Below are 23,871 nucleotides of genomic sequence, written 5' to 3'. Positions count from 1 at the left end.
TCTGTCTCCCTTCAACCGCGTAAGCGGCAGAGAAGGTTTACAAAGTGCGATGATATGAGATTGGGGGAAAAGCAAATTAACAAATTTGTTCCTTCACTGGATGCTAGAACCTCAACCTACCTCTCAAGCCCGTTTTCTCCTCCTTTTCGACATAATCTCTTCCAATTCTCACCTCTTCATCTCCCTTACAGTTCCTTCTTCATTTTTCCTTCCTTCACTTTTCACCCTCCCTCTTCCTTATACACACCATCATTCTCACCATTACCTTCTCCCTTTCATTTTATTTTACTTCTTCCCCCTCCCTGAGCCTAACCGACACCACAAATCCGTTCATTCAACTGCCTTTCCCTTTTATCTTGCTCCTACACCCATCAGTTGTCCTGACATCGCAGTATCAAACCAGTCATCATAGTTTCAACCGCCTGCATGCGATTGGCCGCCATGGCGTTGAGCTGTTGTAACCAGACATCCGTATCAGATCGCAATTGTTCCTTTTCTTTCTCGGTAAGTGCCTCCTGCTGCTGGCGGTATGCTTCATATTCGCGTTCCTTCTCCGCGTGGAAAGCAGCAACTTCGCGTTCGGCATCAACTTTAGCCTGCTTCACCTTCGCCTGCTTCTGAGCTTTCGCATTGGCAATAACTTCATTCCGCCTTCTTTCAGCATCGAGGAGCCGCTGGACATTGTCATACTTGGGAGGCATCTCTTAATTTATGCTACACCGGGTGAGAAAACCCTCTGAGGAATAACTTGGTGCTTCTCTCTGCTTCACGTTCTACCTTTCCTAAAGTTGCTAAGTAGAGGGAAGAAGTGAAGGGATCAATTAGTGTGCTAGGAATATATATATATATATATATATATATAAAGGCATGAAGACAGGAAGAAAAGTGAAGGGGGCCATTTTAAACACAATTTTATCCTCCACTGTACCTCTCCTTTCCTTTTTTCTTTCACCCCTTTCAATGAGCTTGTGCCGCAACTCCGTGTGGGGGGGTGGAAAAATGGAAGAACCTCCCACAAGGCACTTGGTTGTCGCCTCAAACGAGCACATCTAAAGTTGTGAGAAACTACGACGATAGCAATAACAGATGATACCACTGTGTAATGAAACACTCAAATTCATATGAGGGGGAGCAATCCAGGCAACACGATACGATCTTATGGCAACGGAAAAGGGGTGACGCGCCACCACGAAACTCATGTGGCACGTATTACTCCTTTTCCAGATTCTGTTGGTTCGTGCGCCAAACTCTTGCTGGCAACGATGCAACATCTTTTCACCATTAGGTGCTTGCGCAGCTCACAGAGCAACTAAAAGCCGAACAACATTCTGTATAAGGCGTACATCATCCAGAAGGTAGTGATGCCCATGAAACAACCGAGGACCATAACTTCCTTCATCCCCACAACCTCTAACTCTTCCTCGCTCTCCACGGTGTAACCAAGAGTTCGCAGTCTGTACGTCATATACACCAGGTGATAGACTCCCCATGGGCAAACTGTTTTTGTAGCATCTGCGTAACCTTCTATACGCTCAATGGCACGGCGCGCGCGTGGGTCAACTGGCGGATCGGCCCCGTCCAACAGCATCTGGTAGGCCATGCGAGACTCCAAGGGATCACGCTCAACGATGCCATCAAACTTATCCCCATTTACAACAACTGGGCGAAGGGATAAGAAGGGCAGCAGCCGCTTGAACACTTCGTGCCTTCTGGCCAGCGCAGTGCCAGCCTGAAACGGCAGCCTACCATCCTCACAAAGGACCTTATCAAAATTATTTGTCAGATGGTGCGCGTCCAAAACGCGGCGAAAGTAATGAGGGGCGGCGATGTTTGGAACCGGATACAACGTAACCTCTTTGCCACTCATCGGATGCTTGAAACGCCGAATGGTACAGACCAAAGCGGGTGGACTCTGCCTAAGCTCAATGATACCCTTCGTCATCAACATCGCGGACTTCCTCTTCACATCATCCATTTACTTCTTTGATATATATATATATATATATATCCTTCCTTTCACTACCAGTTGCCGCGGGGACAGCTAAAGCAAGCCACGGGGTGCTGGATTATACGCAAGCGTCAAACTCGAAGTGATGGATGCCCCTGCGCAGCTATTCAGGAAAACTACTACTATTAGTACGCCAGACAAGAGGCACCAAATGAGAAAAGAGAGAATGAGCGACCGACCATGTCGTCATAATATGTACAACCTTTGAGGGGGTTCCACGAGTGCGAAGTCAGTGGTTAATTGCCTTGGACAACGAGGAAAAAGTAAAGTGCTTCCCCTTAGAGTATTACGGACCTGCTCTGTAGTACAGCGATTTACATGCGCAGCAGTCCACAATAATAGTACATGTACACAACATCCTTCTCTAAGTGTAGGAAGGAGTAAAAGGCAGATTCAACGCAGCCGTTTGCACGTAAAGAATATGGGATCACCCAAACGGTACGGGAGAGTTGAAATGGGTACATCAACAGCTGGCATGCCGGCGCGTCGCGAGGGAAAGACCAGCGGCTCCCCCCTAATCACTTGCCGCAGTTCCACAGACGCAATTGGTGACAGCGTCGCGTTGCCATCAGCGCTCACGGCGCCCACGGACAACTTGATTACATAAACCGCTGTGGCGGAATCGTCACGAGACGCGCCCAAATTATCTTCGGGGTTTGCTGCACCCACCACTTCATCAGCCCCTTCCGCCTTTGTAGCACTCTCTGCAGCAGCAAAAGCACTATCGACATCACCTCGTACTTCACGAAGCAACGACATGGCGATCTCGGCAGCCGTTGTATCATTCCAAACGACGAGCATTGACGATGGGTGAACCGACTCCTTCGTCACTACTGTAGACGGAGGGGCGCCGGGGATCCCCGAAAAGGGAACTTGCAGAACAGCACAACATATGTTAAGCTGCGAGGAAATATCATCAGATAAAAATCTGTAAGCGCGGATAGCAGCGGGACACACACGATTCCTTTGAGTCTGAGAAACCACCTCCCCCCGCCGATTCTTCGTGGGAGGCTGGAGAAGGTGCCTATTGGCGTTAAGATGAAACATCAACATAACCAACAACACAGGAGGAGAAAACCAAAAAAAAATTCTACAAACAAGAATCACAACTCGAGAAGCGACTAATAAGTTCTTCTATATACCAACTACTGTTTTCTGTCTACTCTTTTAGTGTATTATCAAAAACGTTTCAAAAGCAAAAAACAAGAAGGTAATAGCAAAAAGGTATAATAAAAAAAGACACTTAAAACACGAGGTGCTCACTAAAAAGCAGCTGCACGCACATATGCACCTACTCCAAAGAAGATGCTAGTTGACACAAAGGGCCGACCAAAAAAAAAAAAATCATTACCATCACAAAAAAATGAAAAATACCTCCATCACCCCAGGACAAGCTCCCACAATCACATTTTCCTACCCAAATCGAACACATAACAGTAAAAAAAAATTACATTGTCCAATTATTGCCCTCCTTCACCTTCCCTGCATTTAAATTGCTATCCCATAGCAAATATTTGGTGCCCTTCGGTTACTTGTGGAAAGCAATGCCAAAACACATTTTATTCTGCCACACCAATAAATGTTTCATAGTAACACAACAATGGCACACAAGCAATAGGTAATAAAGTACATAAGTTAAACAAATCCTGTATAATAAAGTCTCGGAAAATAAGATCAAAAAAACATCGAACACAACGAAAAAAAAACAAACAAAACAGATATCAAACCAAAGCAAAGCAAAAATATCTCTCCCACATATTGTTTGTATTTTGTCTTTCCCTCCTCTCCGTATCATTTTTCTGCCTTTTCTTCATTCCCCTCGTATCGTCCCTATTCGTTATTCCAACGTTCATCATCTTCTTTGAAAGAAAAAGTCAATACCGCAATAATAAAATTCAAATGAAGGGAATATAGCCCCAGATGTGGATAACAGTAAACCAAAACCTCCACACGCAAATATCTAAAGGTTATCAAAAGGAAAGTAAGAAGGGACAAAGGCAAGTAAATTCGTAAAACAAAATAGCAAAAGTAATAAAGTAATGAAGCGCAGTACCACTAACTCTTTGATCGATCAGAGTAACAGCAACTGCCAGCACACTTACAACAATTCATATGTACTCTTGTGAAACCATTGAAACACAAGGAACAGGGAAATACTCACCAGTGCATGAAACGAAACTCACCTGGGATGGTGATATCAGGTGGCAGATCGGGAAGTTTTCTCGCGCAAAATATCTCAATCTTTCCTTTCTTGGTTACATCATCAATATCCTCCTGTGTGGCATCTGGAGCAGTTGCAACGAGGATATGCGGGTGTGCGTCCTGGCAGGGGAATTCATCATTATTACACACCCCAATGGCGGCGACTTTTTCATTCATCACAATATGGGTTGGTTTCAATTCGATGGAAGTACCTTCCAATTCCTTCAACTTCTCAAAAAGGCCTTCATCCTCCGGCTTTCCATCATCGAAGGAGAGAGTAATTGCACAAAATTCATTATGCACCTTCTTTCCCTCAAGGAATTCCGGAGGTAAAATATCCGAAATACACTTGGGGTCGGTAACCCTAATTGCTGCAGCAGCAACTGGCTTATCCTTGTCATGTAGTGGAAGTGTACAGATTTTGTGAATACGAGTAGCATCAGCAGGATCTGAAGGATCTGAAGGTTTTGAATGTTCCGAATGCTCTGAAGGTTTTGGTGGATCTGCACCCACATGCCTGTCTTTGTTAGCAGGAGCTGAACCTCCACAACCCATTATAATTCACCTTGTTGGACTTCCTTGCTTAAAATTGCGTATAAAGCGGTGTCTATATAATTGAGGCAAAACATAATTTATGAGTAATAAAAGTTAAAATTCATGTGAATGCACAGACGGGAAAGATGACACACTTACACTGGGGAAACAAGTGAGTAGTGTTCAGTGACAGATTAAACATACCAAACATCAATTAGTGACCAGGGATAATATATACCCGTGAAAATGAAGGTGTAGGTGCAGTAACTTCTTTGAGGCGTTTCCCACACCACGTCGGACAAAAACCGTCAGGCGCATTCGAACCTCATTGCCGTAAAACAAACACTTATCTTCGATGGCTGTCCCACTCACTGGGCATTGGTACACGCTCAGTGTGTTTAGTTGTTTCCTTTCATTTCAGTGCTCTCCCGTAGCAAATATTTGGTGCCCTTCGGTTACTTGTGGAAAGCAATGCCAAAACACATTTTATTCTGCCACACCAATAAATGTTTCATAGTAACACAACAATGGCACACAAGCAATAGGTAATAAAGTACATAAGTTAAACAAATCCTGTATAATAAAGTCTCGGAAAATAAGATCAAAAAAACATCGAACACAACGAAAAAAAAACAAACAAAACAGATATCAAACCAAAGCAAAGCAAAAATATCTCTCCCACATATTGTTTGTATTTTGTCTTTCCCTCCCCTCCGTATCATTTTTCTGCCTTTTCTTCATTCCCCTCGTATCGTCCCTATTCGTTATTCCAACGTTCATCATCTTCTTTGAAAGAAAAAGTCAATACCGCAATAATAAAATTCAAATGAAGGGAATATAGCCCCAGATGTGTATAACAGTAAACCAAAACCTCCACACGCAAATATCTAAAGGTTATCAAAAGGAAAGTAAGAAGGGACAAAGGCAAGTAAATTCGTAAAACAAAATAGCAAAAGTAATAAAGTAATGAAGCGCAGTACCACTAACTCTTTGATCGATCAGAGTAACAGCAACTGCCAGCACACCTACAACAATTCATATGTACTCTTGTGAAACCATTGAAACACAAGGAACAGGGAAATACTCACCAGTGCATGAAACGAAACTCACCTGGGATAGTGATATCAGGTGGCAGATCGGGAAGTTTTCTCGCGCAAAATATCTTAATCTTTCCTTTCTTGGTTACATCATCAATATCCTCCTGTGTGGCATCTGGAGCAGTTGCAACGAGGATATGCGGGTGTGCGTCCTGGCAGGGGAATTCATCATTGTTACACACCCCAATGGCGGCGACTTTTTCATTCATCACAATATGGGTTGGTTTCAATTCGATGGAAGTACCTTCCAATTCCTTCAACTTCTCAAAAAGGCCTTCATCCTCCGGCTTTCCATCATCGAAGGAGAGAGTAATTGCACAAAATTCATTATGCACCTTCTTTCCCTCAAGGAATTCCGGAGGTAAAATATCCGAAATACACTTGGGGTCGGTAACCCTAATTGCTGCAGCAGCAACTGGCTTATCCTTGTCATGTAGTGGAAGTGTACAGATTTTGTGAATACGAGTAGCATCAGCAGGATCTGAAGGATCTGAAGGTTTTGAATGTTCCGAATGCTCTGAAGGTTTTGGTGGATCTGCACCCACATGCCTGTTTTTGTTAGCAGGAGCTGAACCTCCACAACCCATTATAATTCACCTTGTTGGACTTCCTTGCTTAAAATTGCGTATAAAGCGGTGTCTATATAATTGAGGCAAAACATAATTTATGAGTAATAAAAGTTAAAATTCATGTGAATGCACAGACGGGAAAGATGACACACTTACACTGGGGAAACAAGTGAGTAGTGTTCAGTGACAGATTAAACATACCAAACATCAATTAGTGACAAGGGATAATATATACCCGTGAAAATGAAGGTGTAGGTGCAGTAACTTCTTTGAGGCGTTTCCCACACCACGTCGGACAAAAACCGTCAGGCGCATTCGAACCTCATTGCCGTAAAACAAACACTTATCTTCGATGGCTGTCCCACTCACTGGGCATTGGTACACGCTCAGTGTGTTTAGTTGTTTCCTTTCATTTCAGTGCTCTCCCGTAGCAAATATTTGGTGCCCTTCGGTTACTTGTGGAAAGCAATGCCAAAACACATTTTACTCTGCCACACCAATAAATGTTTCATAGTAACACAACAATGGCACACAAGCAATAGGTAATAAAGTACATAAGTTAAACAAATCCTGTATAATAAAGTCTCGGAAAATAAGATCAAAAAAACATCGAACACAACGAAAAAAAAACAAACAAAACAGATATCAAACCAAAGCAAAGCAAAAATATCTCTCCCACATATTGTTTGTATTTTGTCTTTCCCTCCTCTCCGTATCATTTTTCTGCCTTTTCTTCATTCCCCTCGTATCGTCCCTATTCGTTATTCCAACGTTCATCATCTTCTTTGAAAGAAAAAGTCAATACCGCAATAATAAAATTCAAATGAAGGGAATATAGCCCCAGATGTGTATAACAGTAAACCAAAACCTCCACACGCAAATATCTAAAGGTTATCAAAAGGAAAGTAAGAAGGGACAAAGGCAAGTAAATTCGTAAAACAAAATAGCAAAAGTAATAAAGTAATGAAGCGCAGTACCACTAACTCTTTGATCGATCAGAGTAACAGCAACTGCCAGCACACTTACAACAATTCATATGTACTCTTGTGAAACCATTGAAACACAAGGAACAGGGAAATACTCACCAGTGCATGAAACGAAACTCACCTGGGATGGTGATATCAGGTGGCAGATCGGGAAGTTTTCTCGCGCAAAATATCTCAATCTTTCCTTTCTTGGTTACATCATCAATATCCTCCTGTGTGGCATCTGGAGCAGTTGCAACGAGGATATGCGGGTGTGCGTCCTGGCAGGGGAATTCATCATTATTACACACCCCAATGGCGGCGACTTTTTCATTCATCACAATATGGGTTGGTTTCAATTCGATGGAAGTACCTTCCAATTCCTTCAACTTCTCAAAAAGGCCTTCATCCTCCGGCTTTCCATCATCGAAGGAGAGAGTAATTGCACAAAATTCATTATGCACCTTCTTTCCCTCAAGGAATTCCGGAGGTAAAATATCCGAAATACACTTGGGGTCGGTAACCCTAATTGCTGCAGCAGCAACTGGCTTATCCTTGTCATGTAGTGGAAGTGTACAGATTTTGTGAATACGAGTAGCATCAGCAGGATCTGAAGGATCTGAAGGTTTTGAATGTTCCGAATGCTCTGAAGGTTTTGGTGGATCTGCACCCACATGCCTGTCTTTGTTAGCAGGAGCTGAACCTCCACAACCCATTATAATTCACCTTGTTGGACTTCCTTGCTTAAAATTGCGTATAAAGCGGTGTCTATATAATTGAGGCAAAACATAATTTATGAGTAATAAAAGTTAAAATTCATGTGAATGCACAGACGGGAAAGATGACACACTTACACTGGGGAAACAAGTGAGTAGTGTTCAGTGACAGATTAAACATACCAAACATCAATTAGTGACCAGGGATAATATATACCCGTGAAAATGAAGGTGTAGGTGCAGTAACTTCTTTGAGGCGTTTCCCACACCACGTCGGACAAAAACCGTCAGGCGCATTCGAACCTCATTGCCGTAAAACAAACACTTATCTTCGATGGCTGTCCCACTCACTGGGCATTGGTACACGCTCAGTGTGTTCTTTTGAGCCTCGTGATAACAATAAAGGTAGGTAATGGGAACATCTTATAGCTCCGTGGACGTTATATTCATATATACGCTGAGCTAAAGTGAAATACCGTTGAGTAACTAGTGGAGGACCAAAGAATCCGAGAGGGTGGCGGGTTTCAGTTGCCAGTAGTCAAATATGTCTTGTCTCGCTCAAGTTATTGTCAGTATTGCAGAATACGAAATGACATCATGTGTAAGTGAAAGAGAAGAAACAAGAAAGGAGAAAAGAAGGGAGAGAGGAGGTGGAAGCGGCGGTCAGACACGGGGGACAATAGTCCTCATGGTGTAATACGGAGATATTGACATTGACTCACTTACATCCTGTCTGTAATCACACCGTCACTTAATTGAAAACGGGGCGGGAACATTTCATGCCTCATTGATCTCGGTTGGTTTAGTCGGTATGGTCATATCGTACAATCACCTGTAGCAAAGACATTACGTATAATCACTGGCACATCTTCTTACATCCGATGAGTGTGGCGTCAGCTGAATATCTGTCATCACGATACGGCACATAAACAATGTTAAGACACACTCCTCCTCCTCCTAATTTGTTGTAAAATTAGGTATATTTTTAGAGAGAAAAAGTTGGAATGTAACAAGATGCGTAGTATAAGGTTATTGTTGTATAGAGACAAAAAGGACATACGACACACCATGTATACACATACACACAGACACAACACATGCAGTTCAGAGTGCATAGCATTATGGGGGAATATCAGTGCTGCGAGAGCATGTCAGCACACCACTCGTTTCCCCTAAGTCACAAGTTCCCATCAATATACTTGGATCCAATCGTGAATTGCAAAGAAATATATTCGTCCACATAAACACTATCATCAAAATTATTGTCTACGTCTAAGGACAAAATAAATCACGTAAAATTGTTTGTACAAAGCAAGATAAAATTTATTAATGATTCAAAGAAGAAAAAAAGGAAAAACAAAGGGTGGTATTAATGCCTCATCGATGAGCACAACAAACAACAACCGTTAATGTACTCATCGTTACTTCTGTAGGTTATACCGAAAAGAACATGAAGAAAGAGGTGTTCATCACCGCACAAACTGAAACACACCTGAAATGGATACATCAGGTGACACCTCCATTACCTTGATGTCGCTTGTTTCAGTGCTTACTTTGCTTAGCAGCTCATTGCTATACTTCGCTGGTACACCGGGAGCAGTAGCAATGGTAATGTGTGGGTGTGCATTTTGGCATGGGAATTCGTTATTGTTACGAATTTCAATTGCTGTTGCCTTTGCGTCGGACGCGATACGGACAGGTGCCACCTGGATGGAAGTACCTTCCAACGTTTGTAACTCTGACAGAAGCGTAAGATCGAAATGGGATCTGTCACCAAGATAGATTGTGCTGATGTCGAGTTCCTTGCGCATTTTTTTGCCCTCAAGGTAATCTGCAGGCACAAGGGCGACAAGAAGTTCTGAATTCACAACCTTTATGATGCCGCAATTGAAGGGACGCGATGAGTGTGACAAGAGTAATTCGTACCTACGAGCAATTTCCAACGCGTCGGCAACGGAAAGATCTTTAATATCTGGAAGTTCAGACATTGTGTGTCGGCAGAGACCTTTCCACACAGATTCTATGGTTATGGCCGGGGGGTCCAAGACATTGGCCTCAATAACAATCCCTGTTGTTGGTGGTTCGCATCGCTGTACACACCCACGGATAATTGTCATCATTTTCCTCTTTTTCCCCGGGGAGACGGTTCCTCTGAATGTGCGATGTGCATTGCCGCGATGGCATACTCTTTCTAGGCACGTACTTACCATAACGTCTACATCACAAGGATGTACCCAAGCGACGGTTATCGTTTTTAGGTTGAAAGAGGCGTAGTCAGCATTTCGTGCCGCATCGTCAAGATTCATTTTATCTATAAGAATATGTGTACAGTCGGATTCCTTGGCACGTCGGATGGCCTCGATAAACTCATTTCGACCACCCACTTCGTCCTGGTTGATCCAACGAGGCTTCTGACCTACCTTCTGGAGTAAGACACAGAAAGCGCGACAAAACGTGGACTTGCCACAACCTTGTGGCCCCACACACATGATGACGTCCGGGTTATTGATAGCTGCCTCGGCCACTGGGGGCTCGTACAGTTGTAAGTGCTCACGCATGTCCTTTGTGTGCTTCACAAGTTGCTGTTGAAGTGTTATCCAACTGCGACGGACCTCCTGCAATCCATCGAGGCCAACCTCCGGTGTTACTTTCCCCATAATGTGCAACCACGCTGCAAGGTTCAACAATGGCTCAAGACGGGCTGAACTCCATTCAGTGACACATCGTCGTATTTCTTTCGGCAAGCGGTCTAACTTCCTCCGCAACTTGTCGCGCAAGACGGTACCGCTCAGGCGATGCGTCACAATGGCCTCCTGTGCCGCACGCTCAACCACGTATGCGTGCGAAGGTAACTTCCACAACCGAACCACAATGCCCTGGGCGTCCAAGCCGTACATAACCGCTCCTCTGCAGTTCAGACGACGCGCAACCTGGCCCCCGTACTGCGAATACTCGTCCGTTCCAAGATCCAGAATTTCAGGTACTGATGAGCATTGCTCACTATGGAAGGGGACTACACGAAGACCAAAGGACTGCAGGTTTACTATAGCGCTAACTGGATCCACGCACAAGCCCTCTGCTAGCGATTCACCACTTTGGGTCAGAGCGTAAAACTGTAGAAGTTCATCTTCACCGTAGTCGACAAGGTGTCCACAGTCCTGTAGCACAGCGTCGAAGCAAGCCGTGTACCTGTTTGAAGACAAAAACTCATGCAAACCGAATGATTTTTCATCGGGAAGTGCTCGAAGCGTTTGACCCCAGAGCCTTGCTATCCGCACCGCTAGCGACGGAGGTGAATAGTTAGCCCCCTGAAGTGGCTTGTCCCCCTCATTCGTTATGGCACCACCTTCGGCGGTGTTGGAGAATATATCTTTCTCTGGTACACTGAAGCTTACTAATAGGTGAGTATCTTTGTTCCCAACAAGCCAATACCGCTCTCCAGTGTGCACGAACGCAGAGATATGACCACAGTCCCCGTCGATGGCCTCCATCGCAACAGCACTAACGGGTTGCCTTCCCCTAATACCATATGGTCCGTCGAAGGAATTGAACTTCCGCAGGCCTTGAAGTCTACCTATGGGTATAAACCCAGCCCTGTCGCCCGATTCGACAAATACGCAGGCCTGCCCACGGGGCAAACCCTCCCAAAGTTTGTTATCCTTTCGATATACCGAGTCATCACACCCAAAAACGTTCCGTTCCACCACGACAAACTCATGGCTACCTATCCTCACCCTTCTCGCCCGCACGCGGACCCTACTGTTACTTCCGAAACTAGAAGTAAATGCTACACGAATCCACTTCTCTCTAAGGAAAGAATCTATGTCAATGCCACTTCCGCAAGCAACATCAAGGAGTGCATCTCTTTCTCCACCGCATTCTAGTGAAGTCGTCAGGTTTTGCTCAACCGCACGGTGGGTAGATTTTTTCCATTTTGGACATTGACATTCCCCAACCCAAATCGTTGAACTAGTGGTCACCGGTTGCTGAACAACTCCAACTTGCGCGTCCATTACCTCTCTATGATTAACCTGCGCACAAAAATTATCGATTCCTATCGATCAGGGGGATACTATCCGCAAAAAAAAAATGGAGGGGCGTTCCGGCTCACACACGCAAACTTTTGACTTTTTTTTTAAAAACTCCGAGCAAGATGGCGGGCCAACAAATTTAAAAAAAAACGATAAAAACATGCGGGAAATTCAGAACCCACCGACCTCGGTGTTGTACTACCTTTCCGCCCCCGAAACCTCCCTACGCCATAATGTTGCGCACCTCCGTAAACCGCCGAACCTCCTCATCTGTCACCAGCTTTCGCTTCGCTTGCCAGTTGCGCAGCACATGCCGGACGACAACATCTGCGGCTAAGCTCTTCACATAACAGCTGTTCATCTCACCAACCACATACTTTGCCGATACCTCCCCAACCATCTCGTCGTCCGGAGAGAAAAACCGAATGAATTGGTAGGCCACATCGGCCTCCAAATCCACGCCTTTCGTCTTCATGTCGTCCAGTGTCCCACTACCGCCGGAGAAAGCCTTCTTCATCTTCTTTTGTACTTGCTCCGGTGAGTCGTGCAATGTTATCACACCGCTCTCCTCGGCACTACTACTCATCTTTAGTCTCATCCCCTTCAAAGCTGGAAGGAATTTTGTATGCAGTAGTGCGGGAGCTCGATACTTCATGCGGGATGCCGATGCCCGCGCCAGAACGAAGTACGGATCCTGATCAATGGCACATGGCACAATACACTGTAGAGGCTTTTCAAAATCTTGTTCTCCAAGGATGCACGGAAAGGAGCTACTGAAGCAAGGCGCTGCTTGAGTAGCAGCGAAGGAGGCTTTCCCGATATTGTCATTATCGATCAATCCCAGCGTATTCTTCACGGCACTGAGTGTCATTGTGCGCTGCAGGCGAACAACGGTAGGATACATGCTACCCATGTAGGAGGTGTTCCGGAAAATAAACGTCCGTTTAGGGTCAAAGCCAAATGCAATAATATCCTTTATGTTTTCGGTTACAATATCAATTCCGTCCGAGCATCGGTTGTCATGCAACGGTACATCGCGAAAAAAAAACTTCTCATCGTCGGTGATTTGGATGACTAGCGGCAGCCCGAGCGCATCCTGCAGGTAGCGCGTAAGCATAAAGGGTATCACGTGTCCAAGATGCATTGTCCGCGTACTCGGACCGCGACCAGTGTATAAATACGCTCCCTGAGTTCCCGATCTTAAGGCTTCCTGCACGTTGGTCAGTGCGATGTCAAAATCTCTGTGCGAAAAGGCTATGCCACGCCTGAAGAAGTGATGCAATGGCTGCACCTCTTCACCCACTGCACTCCTTTCCGCATTGTGTCCTCTTTCGCTATTATTGCATTTCACTCTTTCAACACAAACATCCTGCATCCTTTTTAACAGTGGCTCACCGATAGGTTGGGACTTAAATCGCACCAACACACGATCATAGTTGACACCCCGCACTCCGGTGGCAGAAACATTCCATGGTGTCACAACATCGTCGTCTTTTCCATCCCCATTGCCGTTGCGGAACTTGCCGCCACTTGTATCGATGACGTCATTATCACCACTGCTATTACCGCGGTTGGAGAGCATGAGAAATTGCTTCTGGAAACCCAGCAGTTCACACGACGTGCAAACATGCGAAGCCCGCCGCATTCCCTTAAGGTTTATGCGACCGCGACCTGTTGCATGGAAACGTGTGTGGGTGCAAGTAGAGGTTCACAGGATGGTGAGACGTCGGAGATTGAAAATAAGAAAAAAAAAGAAAACGACGTAGCAAAATTCAGGCAGAGGGAAATTTCTGCGGTACAAATGTCACACCAAAAATTGGATAGGACTACAGATGAGGGGCTCGATAATAAATAGAGGGAAGTAAATCAGGAGAGTTTAAGAGGGGCAAAGGAAAAGGGGGAAGTACGGTCACGACACCACGTACGCGCAAATTTGGGAATCAGGACAATGCACCTCGAATTTCCCTTCACTAAGTAACACGAAAGAGGGGATATTGTGTGGCGGCCGCCTTCCCCCAACCAACTCGTAAAGCAAATGTGGTACAACGTGATTCCCAGTTGGAGTCGCAAGACGAGTGTGAGGACGTGATTAACGGGGACTCAAAAGTTTGCAAAAGGGCTCCCGTAAAGCCACTTGTTAGCCAACAAGAGGTTGAATGTGTCCATTCATTGGATTTTCAATTTGTTACAGCCGGTATGCAACCCAAAAGCTTTGTGCATCCGGAGGCACAGATGTACATGACAATTGCCTTTTGGTGATCGAGGTACAACCATACGAAATCCACTGTCAAATCACGAATGGGCAAAAACCGTGCGAGCGCCCTCGCCTCTACCGTAACGCTGGCTAAAAGAGGCCCCTGTTTACTTCCTTGCGCTTCCACAAAGCTTTCGGTGTCGCCAGGTGTTCCTGGAGCCCCCTCGGCTCCTTCTTTCTCTTCCTCCTCCTCCTCCTCCTCTTCCTCTTCCTCTTCCTCGCCCTCCTTCGCCACTGTTAGGGAATTGTATTCAAGAGCAAAACTACCGAGAAAGCATTCTGCTTCAATGAGGAGAGTGTAGACAGGTGAACCAGCATTGTTGCAGTCCTTACTACCTTTGCTGCTGCTTTTGTTTTTCCACGCGGAGAATGTAACCTGCTCACAGGAGGCGCACCGGGCCCTATCCACAAATGTTGCCAGTTCAAGAAGTCCGTCTAGCACCAGCGGCCTCGCGGCACAGCTTAGCGAGGGAGCACTAAGGCTTCTTGCCTCATTGGACCCTAACACCTCCACGGGGACGTCGTGACTTACGTCGAGGTTTGTCTGCGTGTCTCCCAGAGACACTCGAAGTACCGGTCGACGTTTTTGGTTGGTCGACAGTTTGATGGAGATTAATTGGCAACGTTCCGACTGCCGTAACACGTGTGTCAGCCGTCTTGTGTCCGCTATTTCACAGTATATCGCATCGCCATCATCTGCATCGTCCTCTGCCGCAGCCTTGGATCTAGAGTTCCTTCCAGCAAGCTGCGCCTTGAATTCACCAAAAACAACATCTGTGCGGCAAACAGCAACAACCTGTATGTCGCTCCCGGCCCGAGTGCGCGTGAAAACACGAATCCGTGATGCGTGAAGCTTTAAAACGACACCACCGTTCTCCGAGCGGCGGCATGCCTCACACAGGGCCACTAACATCCGGCGATCTCGTACTGTTGCTTTGAATTTCATTGTACTTCCTTCAAACAACTGATAAAAAGTGGGAGAAAATGGTGAACAAAGTGAAAGGACAACCAACCAAGCAAAGTAATGGGTAATGTTTTGATCAAAAAGAAAAAAATGCATCCTTTTCAAATTTACATCTTCTACAGATCCATATATACATGTATACTGGTCACCGCATCGTTGTCTTCACGCTACCCAGTGCACCGAAATAGGTCACCGGCTTCCAAATCAGCAGGGAAGATACTTGCGAGGGGAACAGTTGCAAGAACGAATAGAGAAAAACAAACAAATGACGGGGGAAATGGATAAAAACGCGTACCCTGAATACTGGAAACATATCAACAACTAGACAACTGCAGGCGGTCACAATGCCTGCCCAGACAGCAAAGCGCGACGTTACAAAGGCACAGACACGTGGATGTCCATGTTTTACCGTCATCTCAAGGGCGGCGCCTGCGCTATCATCCGGCAGTCAATTACATTCATCTCATTGGTCACCAGCAAGCGATTTTTGCCCTTTTGCCGCGTACCCCTCTTTGCGCGGGTGGGGCAATCCAGCAAACAGGGATTCGACTTTGGCAAGTAGGAACAGAGGTATGAAGGAGTAAGAAAAAAAGTTAAAAGTCTCGATAGTCTAACACCTTGGTCCGGCATACCACACTTCTGGGAACATATGTCGCACGTCACAGCTTTTTCAAGCACACTGAACCTTAGTTGCCGCCGACGGTGGAAGGCCCCCTTTCAACGGCGGTAGAGGTAACTCGCCAGAGGTTGACTTGGAGGGCTTCTTTGACTTCCGCTCTGTCTTCCTTGTGGCTTTGCCTGAGCCCTGTGTACTAAGAAGGTCCTTTAGCAGACCCGCCAGCACCTTCTCAACTGTACGACGCTTTTGCCCTGCATGAGATGAGGGTTTACTGCCTTTACTGTTACTGCTCGTGAGGCTGCTTTTGGGGGAAGGTGAACTACACAAGGAATCCTCGCTCACATCGTCCTCAGCGGAGTTGATCCACATAAGTTGGTAGCCGGCCACCATTTCAATGGCAAAGTTCGGTGTGTAACCAACCAGGCAGAGCGTCCCACATTCATCGCATATAAGTTCGCCTCCCTTGGAGATCATCTGCGTAAGGCAATGCAAGCAAAACGAATGTCCACAGGGCCATAAGGTCCGGGGTTCCTCGAAGATACAAAAGCAACGCTTGCATGTCGACTCCAGCTCAAGTGCGGAGTGGAAACTTAGTACATTCCCCATAGATATAACAACAAGCTTAATCGAATTAAGCAGGCCACGTGCATGGTATTGTAGATCCTCCATTTGTTTGTTAAGTTCTAGTACTTCCGTGTCGATGTACCCCAGATCTTTTGGTGTGCATTGGCACCCAACACTTACACCTCCCCGTCGGCCGCGCGTTCGCGCAAAGCTTTCTAGAAAGCTGCGCACGGCGGCTTCACGGTCCTGCTTCGCGGTTGTCAAATCTTTCAGCTGCTGCGGGTCCAGTTTGTTTTGTTCGGCAAATGCATTCACCTCGCGCGTCAGCCTCAGTGCGAAGGCATCAGTGTCTTCACCCTCCATAGGATACGAAAGACGGTTTATATCCAACTTGGTCTCCTCAAGCAAAGCTTCTTGGACCTCCACTCGTTTCCGAAGCTCCTGAAGCGTACGCCAGAGGTCGGCATACTCCTCCTGCGCCTCTGCCTTGAAGCGCTCCACCATGCTCTGAATGTCCACTCTGCACTCAAGCATACGCTTCTCCATCTGCTCGTCCCGTTCAGTCCACTCTTGCTCGCACGGCTGCATTCCACCTCCGGCTCCGGCAGACGGGCCCATGCTCGAGGGCCGCACCTTCAATTTTATCGCGTACTCCTCCAGAACTTTGCTTCCGGCATTGATGTCATCCAAGACACGGTGCGCCTCCCGACGCAATTGTACGTGGCGTTCCTCATCAGGGAATGTTGCGAGAAACAGCGCAAGTTCATTATCATCGTTGCTGAACATGCTGCTGAGCTCCCACGGGTCCTCCACGCCTCGAACACTTTCAGTATCACTACATGCCGTTCGCGACGCAACGGATGCTGCTCTGCTTCCTCTCCTCCCGCTGTTAGGAAACACCAATATGCTCGCCGTCTGCGATAAGAGCCTGGGATCCTTGGCACCAGAAGGCAACTGTGGGGGTAGTTGTTCGGTGTCCCATTCAGAAAACACAGGCTGTGCTCTTGATCGATTCATCCTGCTCCTCTCGCGCGGAGTATACTCGTAATCGTCTGTTTCTTCACCCTCCTGAGGCCCCGAATAGCTTTCCTTCAGCTGAGATGCAACGAAGCCCGATAATGGATCATCAGCATCTCCACTAGTTGGAAAACTTTCAATTCCCAAAACCCCCATGGGCGATGTACGCCCTCTAAACCTTCCAGGGGACGACCGCTTGCCGAAACTGGCATGCTTGTCCGCAAAGAGTGCCCTCTCTGCATCGTCATCGGTGAGGGTCTCGAGCTCGCTGGACGTCTTACTTCTCAACCGTCGTCTCTTCTTCAACAGCCCCTTTTTGGTCCCAAATGCGGTATCTTCCCAACTCTGGTCTTTTGCATCGGCCTCCGACTCATCGACGGCGAATGCCGCGTGGTTTCCGGGCCAGGCAGTTGCTTCGTCACCTAACGGAGAGGAGGCGGAGAGTGCCGATTTATCCCTGGCAGCGGGACCTTCGCCTTGGTCCTTCACAGAAGATGGAGGCACGTTGTGTACAATAGGTCCCTTCTCGTCTGCTGCTGCCATTTTCACTACTTTTGGTGTCCTCCTTCGAATTTTGCGGCGTGCAGATACACTGAACGAGGCGCCTTCTGTTGGACTCTTCAACCCCTCAGTTGTCGCACCCCGCATTCCCTCCGACGGGTGAGGAGCACCAGAACTTAGTTCCTGCTGTCTTTTCGCCACTTCACACAAATTTTCAACGCCAATTACGCCGTCACCATCTGGAAGGAACCCCAGCTGCTGAAGTGAAGCTCGTACGTCGGGAGGCATGCTGGCAGCAATCTCCTGGAGACGACTCAACGCTTCGGGGCAGCTTTTTATACTCTCTAATCCTCCGCTATTAACGGCGTCGGCAAGCACCCCCAGTTGCTCAAGTAGAGCCTGAACATCCCCTGGCCTGCTGGCGGCGATCTCTTGAAGACCGCGCTGCAGAAGTTCAGCGGAGCCATCCGACTCCGGGGGGCCACCACCAGTGATAGTTCGAGAAATATTGTCCAGCTTCTTCAAAAATTTGTGAACGTTGCTAGGCACAACGTTTGCTGCCTTCCTGGAACGGCCCCGGGAAACACGAGGCCGCCCGTCAGAACTCACCGAAATCCTACCGCTATCGTCAGTGAGGAACCCCAGCTGCTGAAGTGAAGCTTGCACATCGGGGGGCATGTCCGCAATAATTTCCTGGAGACGACTCAACACTTCGGGGCAGCTTTTTATACTCTCTAATCCTCCGCTATTAACGGCGTCGGCAAGCACCCCCAGTTGCTCAAGTAGAGCCTGAACATCCCCTGGCCTGCTGGCGGCGATCTTTTGAAGACGGCGCTGCAGAACCCTAGAGCACGTCGTAACGTCCGGAAGCAGGCTGAATCTAATTTTCCTGCCCTTCTTCTTGGCCTCCTCCGCTGCAGCCCTCCGTCTCGCACGCAGAATTGCCCTCGAAATCTGTCTGATAGCGGTATTAGGTTCGTATAAACGGCATCCCTTCCCTTCAAATATGGGTAATACACCGAGTGGCTGCACGGTCCCTCCACTTCGCTGGAGCATGAGCCGACGCAGCTCCCGTTGGATAGTTCTTGTGTCACATTGCAACACTCGCGCCACATCATCTTCGCAAAGGGCCCCTCCCATTTGCAAATAACCTAGTTGTCGAGCCACACCCAACATATCACTCAATTCGACGTCACCTGGGAACAACGAGTTCATCACCGCCTCAGAACCACTAAAGGGCAATACAGGTCCCAACTTTCTCCCCCTTGGCCCAGTAATTAAATTTTGGCCAATGTCCTCTGAGACAAAAGCATCAACATTCACGGTCACAAACCGGGTATAGGAGTGGCGGATTCCATCCACCCAGCGTGTCAGCAAACTTTCGTAAACATCAGCATCGAGGTTGACGAGCCGCGCAGCCAGCAACAATCCTTCACGTGAGCCCGCCAGCCGCCACCAACATGAGGACTTTATGGCCTTGAACGCCTTTCTCGCGGGTAACCTTGCCTTAACGCCCTTTTCCCACGATGACATCAAATGCGCGTTAAGCCTGCGGTCATGCACGGGCACACCTATCAGTCTTCTACCCATCAGTCCGCATACTCCACCAACACAAAAGTCATTGCCGAGTGGCGTATTTGACCTCAACCGAGCACTACTGTGGCGCACACCTCTAAACAGGCGCCCAGAGGAGGTTGCACCGGCATGAACTGGTGAAATTAGAGGAAGATAACCACCCGCTTCCCTCGATTCTTGGCCGGCCTCGCGACTACGGGAGGTACCGATGGTTCGGCTCAAGATGTCATAAAACGCTGGCAGCTGATACGGCGCACCAGAGCCGCCATGAAGCGGCCCCATTTCCTGATCGGCACACTCGTGTTGCCGAGCTGCGAGGAGGTTACTGAAGAACATCGTTGCTTCCCGCACCTGGTCGTCGACACGGCTCCCGCGGAAGAGAGGCAAAGGAGATTGGCACCTAGTGCCCGGCTCGCCGACGAGTGAATATTTTATTTGCTCCTTCGTGTCATAGGACGGTACATACTCGCCGGTAGGTACTAGAGGAGTCAGGAGAACGTTCGAGGGACACTGATTCGCGTTCGGTATGGCCACAGGAGACGGAGCACTGAGCGCCGATCTGACCTCAAGAACGTTTGCTTGCATTGCCGACACCTTGTCCTTACTTCCCGTCGCAATCAGGTACTGACCCACTTCGGCACAATCTAGTACATCTTGTTTGGGCGGATGGGAATTCACCACACGATTCCTTTTCATGTTCCCTTCCCTCTGCGATTTCACCGGTGACGGTGAGTTAACTTCTTCTTTGCTCATACCCTGCTCCGTTTCCGTGGTTCCCTCATCGGCAGCTACTTGCTTAACAGGGTAAAGTTCCAACAGCCGAATGAGACTTCCCCCAAGGCCCCGAACGTTACAGTTCCCACCGCCATTGGTTGTATCCATGGCGTGAGCCACAACGTTCCCCTAGACTAACAATTTACGCTACACTCAAGTAGTGTGTTTACTTTAAAAGAAGGGGAGGGTACGAAGAGTAGCGAAAGAGAACAGAAAAAAGGGGGAAAAAATAAAATCAAAACAACGATCGCGCACCGTGGAAAGCATGCGTGAGCGCTCCTCGGGACCGAGACACCCTCCAAACTGGTGTCGCGACAATACGGGTTAATAAACAGAGCACAGGGCCACTGCAAGGGGAATGAGCAGGAAAATAAGCGGAACCCTCCAACGCCCACCTCCTGATTTCACCACCACGGTTCCTGGTAAACTCGTTGGGTACAAAGAAGAAACAGGTATTAACACGAACATAAGGTTGAAGAAATCAAAATAAAAAGAAACCACATTATGGGCTATTTATATCATTCTGCTGAACGCAAGGGCAGACACCATTGTTTTCCTTTCGGTTCGCGCTGCGAGTAGCTCAAACAAAGCACACAGCCTCAAGTGCGAAGAATGAGCACTACGATCTGCACTACAGCACTGGTAAATGCAATGTCATGCACCCGCAGATACACAATCATGATTTTCCTCGGATGTACCACGCTCCCCACTTTGCGTTGTGTAACTGTGCCTGTGAGGAAAATTTTAAAAAAGGTGTTCCGACTGTGGCAGCAGAACATGTAACAAAACAGTTACCCGCAGCCACTGGTTGCCCATCCAACACAAACCACCCCAATGGGCATTACGCTAAGAGATAAGAGTATAGCCGACAAAAGAAACAGCACAACAATGATAATGGTTAGTATAATAATTATTATGGCACACTGTGTTGCCACCCATCGTACAAACGCACCAAGTATTCCAACGTAGGTTGCGGGGCCTTCCACGTCTGCGAACGAGGGAATACACACACACACACACACACACACACACATATATATATATATATATGCATGTAAGAGTCAGCTATAAACGTTTACACATGACTCTCCCTTACGACATTTAAATTCTTTTTTGTTAGGCATGCACAAGGCTTAACCCACCGTCCACTTTGATGATGGAACCGGTGATGTACTGCGCGCTTCCAGATACCAAAAATATGACAGCATCTGCGATTTGTTCTGCTGATGCCTCACGTCGTCCCAAAGGAACCTTTCGCCGCCATTTATCCTTTTCCTCCTCTCCCATAGCAACTGGAAGGAGGGACACGCCGGGTGCCACACCGTTAACACGAATGCCGTAAGGGGCCAACTCCAGCGCTGCCGACTGCGTCAGACCAACCAATGCGTGTTTACCCATGTTGTACAGGGAGAAGGCCATGCATGGCTGATCCACCATGGCATCGCAGAGATTCACAATGGAAAGATTCGACGACGTACAGTTCGGGTTTGTACCCTTTTGCCTTTGGGCGAACGACATTGTTAGTAGGAACGGTGCGATGGCGTTTGTGCCAATCAGCTCTGCCACCTGCGTTTCGACTGTTTTTCCATTTGAATTATCCTCATGGTCCCCTTGAACGAGTGGTGTCGGATAGAATGCTGAGGCATTGTTGACCAGCACGTCGCAGCGGCCGAAGGCACGGAAACAGCTGTTTATAATTTCCTCGCAGCTCGCAGGCAACACATTACTGTTTGTGAGGTCAGCCTGACACACCACAGCTGTGTTGCTGCGCTCCTTGTTCAGCTCGTCTGCGAGGCTCACCGCAGCTTCAGCAGAATTGTGGTAGTGAATCACAACACGGTAGCCTGTTTGGTGGAGCTTCACGGCAATCGCCCGCCCGATGCGCTTCGCTGCCCCGGTGACAACTGCAGCGGGAGCTTCCATTACGCCTTTGACTCGGAATAAGGGGTATGTTGGACTTTTTCTCTTCTTTTTTACAGCCACAGAGATACTGGCTCCTTGAACGATATTATTTATGCGCCACTTCTCTCCACCTTCCAAATAGGGGTCGTGTATAGGAGCGAAAATAATAGTAGGTGAGAATATAACAACAGAACCAACCCACTCATACATTCTTCTGTAAAACTGGGGTGGATGCACACCGTTGCACTCGCGTAGGTGTAGCAGCACGAGTTTAATTGTGTGTGTGTGTCGGAAACAAGGGAATTTATATTCAGTGCAATACATGTTCAAAAAAACCGAAAGCACAAAAAGGAAGCAAAGTAGAAACCGCACCAACAACAACTCTTTGGTGAGAGGTAGCACACGAATACAAAAATGATATATGGTTACTGAGGTTAAGTCAACGAAATGAATGACCAGATGAGGGCATTTAGCGAAGTAGAGGTGTTCGCAAGCAATAGCGAAGTAAAGAGGACAAAGGAAAAGAGAACATCCCTTTTCTCACATTCCGTATAGCAACATTTTATTTTGGTACCATTTCCCCCCTCTCCCCCTCCATCCTTACACATTCTCCCCAGCTTCTATCCCCTTTGTTTTCTTCTTTCGTCTCGATCCCCTACGTGATTCAATCACCTTCGTTACACAGAGACACAGACACACGCACACAATCACCAGCTAAGATCCAACCATCACCATCCAGGTCATGAAAAGATAAAAGAGACCAACAGGGTATACAACTAGCATTTCGCGATCAGGCGAGACACAACCGCGGAAGGAGCACAGCGCGGCCCAGCAGCACCAAACCCACACAAAGGACGAAACAACCAATGAAACCCAAAAGCTTGGAATCAACACACCAATGATAGCACCAACACAAAGTGGTGCCATGCAGTAACCCATCACACATACCGTTTGGAAAAAGGAGATGGGACTGCCTAGAAATTTCGCGTTGAGTGTTACGAGCGCGGCACCCACCCAAACGAGCACAAACACAGCAGAGAATATGAGCCCCCCCTGATGCTCCCCAGCGGATAAAGCCAATATAATGGCAAGTGTTAAGGAGAACAACAAGGGTCCCCAGAGCTCCCAGTCCCGCAAGTCACTCTTCGATCCCAACGGAGGGATGAGAACGGCAAGCAGCTTTCGTCCAATAGCAAAGAAGTCCCGCTTGATGGTCTCAAGGACGGGTTCGTCCAGCGTGGAGTGGGCATACGGTGAAGGAACCTCTCCAACCTGCTGTGACATAATCCCCTTCCTCTTCTTTTTATTCTTCTCTCCTGCCCTCTTTTAGATTTTTCACCGTTTGCAAATAAATAAATAAATATGTATATGTAAGCGTGTGTCGTCGCGCCGCCTGTGCTTTTGCCACTACCGTCGATAACTCTTATTCCCTTTTCAAATTTCCTCTTTCCCGTACTGCTTTACGCGTAAAAATTGGACCTAATCGTCTATTTTGTTTGCCTGTTTGCTAATGCAAACTTTCACTCCTTCCTTTTTGCTATCTAATTCTTCTTAAACTTCTCCCTTCCGCACCGCTTAT

General features: G+C 47.3%; 12 protein-coding genes and 6 non-coding genes across 18 annotated transcripts, besides 10 other annotated features; all 18 read right to left on the bottom strand.

The window, feature by feature from the left end:
* Positions 1–12,228: part of a sequence feature (sequence corresponds to BAC RPCI93-26A17) that runs on past the window's edge.
* Positions 167–304: a sequence feature (GA-rich).
* On the bottom strand, positions 372–701 carry Tb927.8.2310 ((H+)-ATPase G subunit, putative; the record flags this gene model as incomplete). The annotated part of the gene is made up of 1 exon (XM_841971.1): positions 372–701. The coding sequence occupies one exon, from the start codon at positions 699–701 to the stop codon at positions 372–374; it is 330 nt and encodes a 109-aa protein (XP_847064.1).
* Positions 836–862: a microsatellite.
* On the bottom strand, positions 1,310–1,975 carry Tb927.8.2300 (hypothetical protein, conserved; the record flags this gene model as incomplete). The annotated part of the gene is made up of 1 exon (XM_841970.1): positions 1,310–1,975. One exon carries the CDS (start codon positions 1,973–1,975, stop codon positions 1,310–1,312), a length of 666 nt encoding a protein of 221 aa, XP_847063.1.
* Positions 1,987–2,008: a microsatellite.
* On the bottom strand, positions 2,402–3,061 carry Tb927.8.2290 (hypothetical protein, conserved; the record flags this gene model as incomplete). The annotated part of the gene is made up of 1 exon (XM_841969.1): positions 2,402–3,061. One exon carries the CDS (start codon positions 3,059–3,061, stop codon positions 2,402–2,404), a length of 660 nt encoding a protein of 219 aa, XP_847062.1.
* Positions 3,674–3,750: a sequence feature (T-rich).
* Tb927.8.2280 (hypothetical protein, conserved) lies at positions 4,166–4,765 on the bottom strand (the record flags this gene model as incomplete). Its single annotated transcript, XM_841968.1, has 1 exon — positions 4,166–4,765. The coding sequence occupies one exon, from the start codon at positions 4,763–4,765 to the stop codon at positions 4,166–4,168; it is 600 nt and encodes a 199-aa protein (XP_847061.1).
* Positions 5,011–5,075, bottom strand: Tb927.8.2275. Its single transcript, XR_002990117.1, has one exon. It is a non-coding gene; the product is annotated as an H/ACA snoRNA, TB8Cs3H1 (small nucleolar RNA).
* Positions 5,337–5,413: a sequence feature (T-rich).
* Tb927.8.2270 (hypothetical protein, conserved) lies at positions 5,829–6,428 on the bottom strand (the record flags this gene model as incomplete). Its single annotated transcript, XM_841967.1, has 1 exon — positions 5,829–6,428. The coding sequence occupies one exon, from the start codon at positions 6,426–6,428 to the stop codon at positions 5,829–5,831; it is 600 nt and encodes a 199-aa protein (XP_847060.1).
* Positions 6,674–6,738, bottom strand: Tb927.8.2265. The gene has a single exon (XR_002990116.1). It is a non-coding gene; the product is annotated as an H/ACA snoRNA, TB8Cs3H1 (small nucleolar RNA).
* Positions 7,000–7,076: a sequence feature (T-rich).
* Positions 7,492–8,091, bottom strand: Tb927.8.2260 (hypothetical protein, conserved; the record flags this gene model as incomplete). The annotated part of the gene is made up of 1 exon (XM_841966.1): positions 7,492–8,091. One exon carries the CDS (start codon positions 8,089–8,091, stop codon positions 7,492–7,494), a length of 600 nt encoding a protein of 199 aa, XP_847059.1.
* On the bottom strand, positions 8,337–8,401 carry Tb927.8.2258. The gene has a single exon (XR_002990115.1). It is a non-coding gene; the product is annotated as an H/ACA snoRNA, TB8Cs3H1 (small nucleolar RNA).
* Positions 8,613–8,694, bottom strand: Tb927.8.2256. Its single transcript, XR_002990114.1, has one exon. It is a non-coding gene; the product is annotated as a C/D snoRNA, TB8C3C3 (small nucleolar RNA).
* On the bottom strand, positions 8,752–8,838 carry Tb927.8.2254. The gene has a single exon (XR_002990113.1). It is a non-coding gene; the product is annotated as a C/D snoRNA, TB8C3C2 (small nucleolar RNA).
* Tb927.8.2252 lies at positions 8,873–8,955 on the bottom strand. The gene has a single exon (XR_002990112.1). It is a non-coding gene; the product is annotated as a C/D snoRNA, TB8C3C1 (small nucleolar RNA).
* Positions 9,561–12,104, bottom strand: Tb927.8.2250 (hypothetical protein, conserved; the record flags this gene model as incomplete). Its single annotated transcript, XM_841965.1, has 1 exon — positions 9,561–12,104. The coding sequence occupies one exon, from the start codon at positions 12,102–12,104 to the stop codon at positions 9,561–9,563; it is 2,544 nt and encodes an 847-aa protein (XP_847058.1).
* Positions 12,229–23,871: part of a sequence feature (sequence corresponds to BAC RPCI93-26N11) that runs on past the window's edge.
* Tb927.8.2240 (tryptophanyl-tRNA synthetase, putative) lies at positions 12,346–13,767 on the bottom strand (the record flags this gene model as incomplete). Its single annotated transcript, XM_841964.1, has 1 exon — positions 12,346–13,767. One exon carries the CDS (start codon positions 13,765–13,767, stop codon positions 12,346–12,348), a length of 1,422 nt encoding a protein of 473 aa, XP_847057.1.
* Tb927.8.2230 (hypothetical protein, conserved) lies at positions 14,300–15,436 on the bottom strand (the record flags this gene model as incomplete). The annotated part of the gene is made up of 1 exon (XM_841963.1): positions 14,300–15,436. One exon carries the CDS (start codon positions 15,434–15,436, stop codon positions 14,300–14,302), a length of 1,137 nt encoding a protein of 378 aa, XP_847056.1.
* Positions 14,550–14,604: a microsatellite.
* On the bottom strand, positions 16,011–20,498 carry Tb927.8.2220 (hypothetical protein, conserved; the record flags this gene model as incomplete). Its single annotated transcript, XM_841962.1, has 1 exon — positions 16,011–20,498. The coding sequence occupies one exon, from the start codon at positions 20,496–20,498 to the stop codon at positions 16,011–16,013; it is 4,488 nt and encodes a 1,495-aa protein (XP_847055.1).
* Positions 21,395–21,423: a microsatellite.
* Positions 21,507–22,616, bottom strand: Tb927.8.2210 (pteridine reductase, putative; the record flags this gene model as incomplete). Its single annotated transcript, XM_841961.1, has 1 exon — positions 21,507–22,616. The coding sequence occupies one exon, from the start codon at positions 22,614–22,616 to the stop codon at positions 21,507–21,509; it is 1,110 nt and encodes a 369-aa protein (XP_847054.1).
* Positions 23,007–23,576, bottom strand: Tb927.8.2200 (terbinafine resistance locus protein (yip1), putative; the record flags this gene model as incomplete). The annotated part of the gene is made up of 1 exon (XM_841960.1): positions 23,007–23,576. One exon carries the CDS (start codon positions 23,574–23,576, stop codon positions 23,007–23,009), a length of 570 nt encoding a protein of 189 aa, XP_847053.1.

Source organism: Trypanosoma brucei, chromosome 8 (assembly GCF_000002445.2).
Source record: "Trypanosoma brucei brucei TREU927 chromosome 8, complete sequence".
Taxonomy (NCBI): domain Eukaryota; phylum Euglenozoa; class Kinetoplastea; order Trypanosomatida; family Trypanosomatidae; genus Trypanosoma; species Trypanosoma brucei.
This window is presented reverse-complemented; position numbering and strand designations above follow the sequence as displayed.